This window comes from Vespa velutina, chromosome 20, assembly GCF_912470025.1.
Source record: "Vespa velutina chromosome 20, iVesVel2.1, whole genome shotgun sequence".
NCBI lineage: Eukaryota > Metazoa > Arthropoda > Insecta > Hymenoptera > Vespidae > Vespa > Vespa velutina.
In genome coordinates, this window is record NC_062207.1 from 1,630,644 (window position 1) to 1,633,143 (window position 2,500).

General features: G+C 27.6%; 1 protein-coding gene across 1 annotated transcript in view; it reads left to right on the forward strand.

Moving 5' to 3' along the window:
* LOC124956024 (probable basic-leucine zipper transcription factor O) overlaps window positions 1-2,500 on the forward strand; it is a 10,249-nt gene that overhangs the window by 7,494 nt on the left and 255 nt on the right. Inside the window, exons 2-3 of the mRNA XM_047511358.1 lie at window positions 475-706; window positions 2,413-2,500. The exon at window positions 2,413-2,500 is cut by the window's right edge and continues 255 nt beyond it. Coding sequence (XP_047367314.1) covers window positions 475-706; window positions 2,413-2,500 — 320 coding nt within the window. The remainder of the gene's footprint in view (window positions 1-474; window positions 707-2,412) is intronic.

The following is a 2,500-nucleotide window of genomic DNA, read 5'->3' on the forward strand; positions in this document are numbered from 1 at the left end:
TTTTTTTTTCTCTCTCTCTCTCTCTCTCTTTCGAAACTATCAAAAGTTTCCCAAGATTTTGTATTATCATTTAGGGTCATATTATTATATGGGAAAACTTAAATAAAAGGTGATTAAATCTAACGATTTTTATTATTCCAATAATTATGTGGAAAATTTTAATAAAAAAAAAAAAAAAAAGAAAAGAAAACAAAAAAAAAAAAAAAATTAGCAACGACGATCGATATTCCTTCGATAATATAAAAATTCTGAAGGAAAATAAACAAAACAAAAAAAAAAAAAAAAAAAAAAAAAGATTAGAACTAATTGATATTTGACTAAATAATTGATATTTTCGATTATGTACAAAAAAAAAAGGAGAAAGAAAAAGAAAAAGAAAAAAGAAAAAAAAAAAGAAAAAGAAAAAAAAGAAAAGTTTATTCCTTATTTATCTATTATCTTTTTTTGCATTCTTTTTGATTTATTTTATTACAGATTATTTTACTCTTCGCATGTATATTGATATCTAACGCGGAATCAAACGACGAACAACAACAACAACAACAACAACAACAACAACAACAACAACAACAACAACAATCTGCAAGATCTCGTGTCTCTGAAGATCAATTGAACATGGCATTGAGCGACCAACGTTACTTGAGAAGACAACTTAAGTGTGCTTTGGGCGAGGCACCCTGCGATCCCGTTGGAAGACGCTTGAAAAGTATGTGTACATATGTTCGGTTTAACAACCATAGTCGAAAAAAAAAGATAAAAAAAGAAAAAAAAAAAAAAAAAAAGAAACGTCCAACTGTATATCGAAAATGTTTCCGAACGAAAATGGCTAAACGTTTGCCTTTCCTATTGTTAAACGTAAACTCGTCTATACAAATACAACAGTTTACGTATCGGATGATACAAATCGTTTTGAGAGAGAGAAAGAGAGAGAAAGAGATCGATCGATCCTGAAAATTGTGTTTACTGCACGATCAATCGTTTTCCATTATCGAAATTAATTTGATCCCCCGTCGATCGAATGATCCTTCTGTATTTTTAATATCACATATATATATTGTATATATATATATATATATATATATATATGTGTGTGTGTGTGTTTGTGTATGCAAAGGATTAGAACTGATAATTAGTATTCTCAATTATCTAAAATTTATAAACGTAAACAGTTCAAGGATTTTCTTTCTTTTCTTTTCCTTTTTTTTTTTCTTTTTTTTTTTTTTTTTTTTGGAATATAAAAATTTCATTCTTAAAGCGAAACTTTTCAAATCGCTCTAATAAATTTTCACAATGTTATTGTTCGAGTATCAAACATTTTTTTTTCTAACTGGATAAAACAATTCTTGTCTTTTTTTTGTTTTGTTTTGGTCGATTAATTAATTGTTAATGAAATTTAAAAGAAATGAAAAAAGGAAATAAAAAATAAAAAAAAAAAAAAAATAATAATAATTTAAACGTATCGTCGAATATCCGTCAAATTTACAAATATGATGCATACACACGCTCACACGCACACACACACACACACACACACAGATATTAAGTATATTATATATACGTTCAGATTAATTGCACCCTAAAAAGAGATAAGATAAGATAAGATAGATAGATAGATAGATAGATAGTAGTTAGATAGATATAATTTAATACCTCTCCATAATTTCAAGTCCACTAAAGAATAAAACAAATTGTTCGGTAAGTAGTTGGAAACGAACGATGGTGGAAGATGTAGAACGAGAGATAAAAACGTATTGAAAATTCACGATGCATTAAGCATGGTTAGCCATTCAAGTCACACCGATCGAACGTACTAATTGTACCGGATTAATTATTAAACCGAAATCGTTCGTACGATCGTCCATTATACTGACAAGTAAATTCCCAATTTCGATTATCGAGAGAAACGTTAATCCTTCGTTATACGGCTGCTTTATGTAATGAATAAGAGGGAAAAGAGAAAAAGATACAGATAGATACAAGAAGATGTACGCCAAAATATTTGCCATGTCGTTCGAAAATTCTTAAATTGCAATTAAAGATTGATTAAACTTTTTTTTTCGTGGCGTCGTAGGCCTCGCGATTTCATAATCTTAAAAAAAGAAAAGAAAAAAAAAAAAAAAAAAAAAAAAGAAAAAAAAGAAAAAAAAATTGACCCAATTGATCTGAAAAAAGAGTAATTGATTTTTTAATATCATCTATGAACTTTTGACCCACTTAGGAATTTTTTTTTTCTCTCCAACAACCTCATATATATATATATATATATTTATAAATGAATAAAAAAATAAAATAAATGAATAAATAAATATAATATATAATATAATAGATATATAGACATGTATGTATGTATGTATATATGAATGTATATAGAATTGTATCTAATACAGTTAATATTGTCCTTTATATCCACAGGTTTGGCACCACTGGTTTTGAGAGGTTCTTGTCCACAATGTACCCCAGAGGAGACACGTCAAATCAAAAAGGTCCTTTCTCACATTCA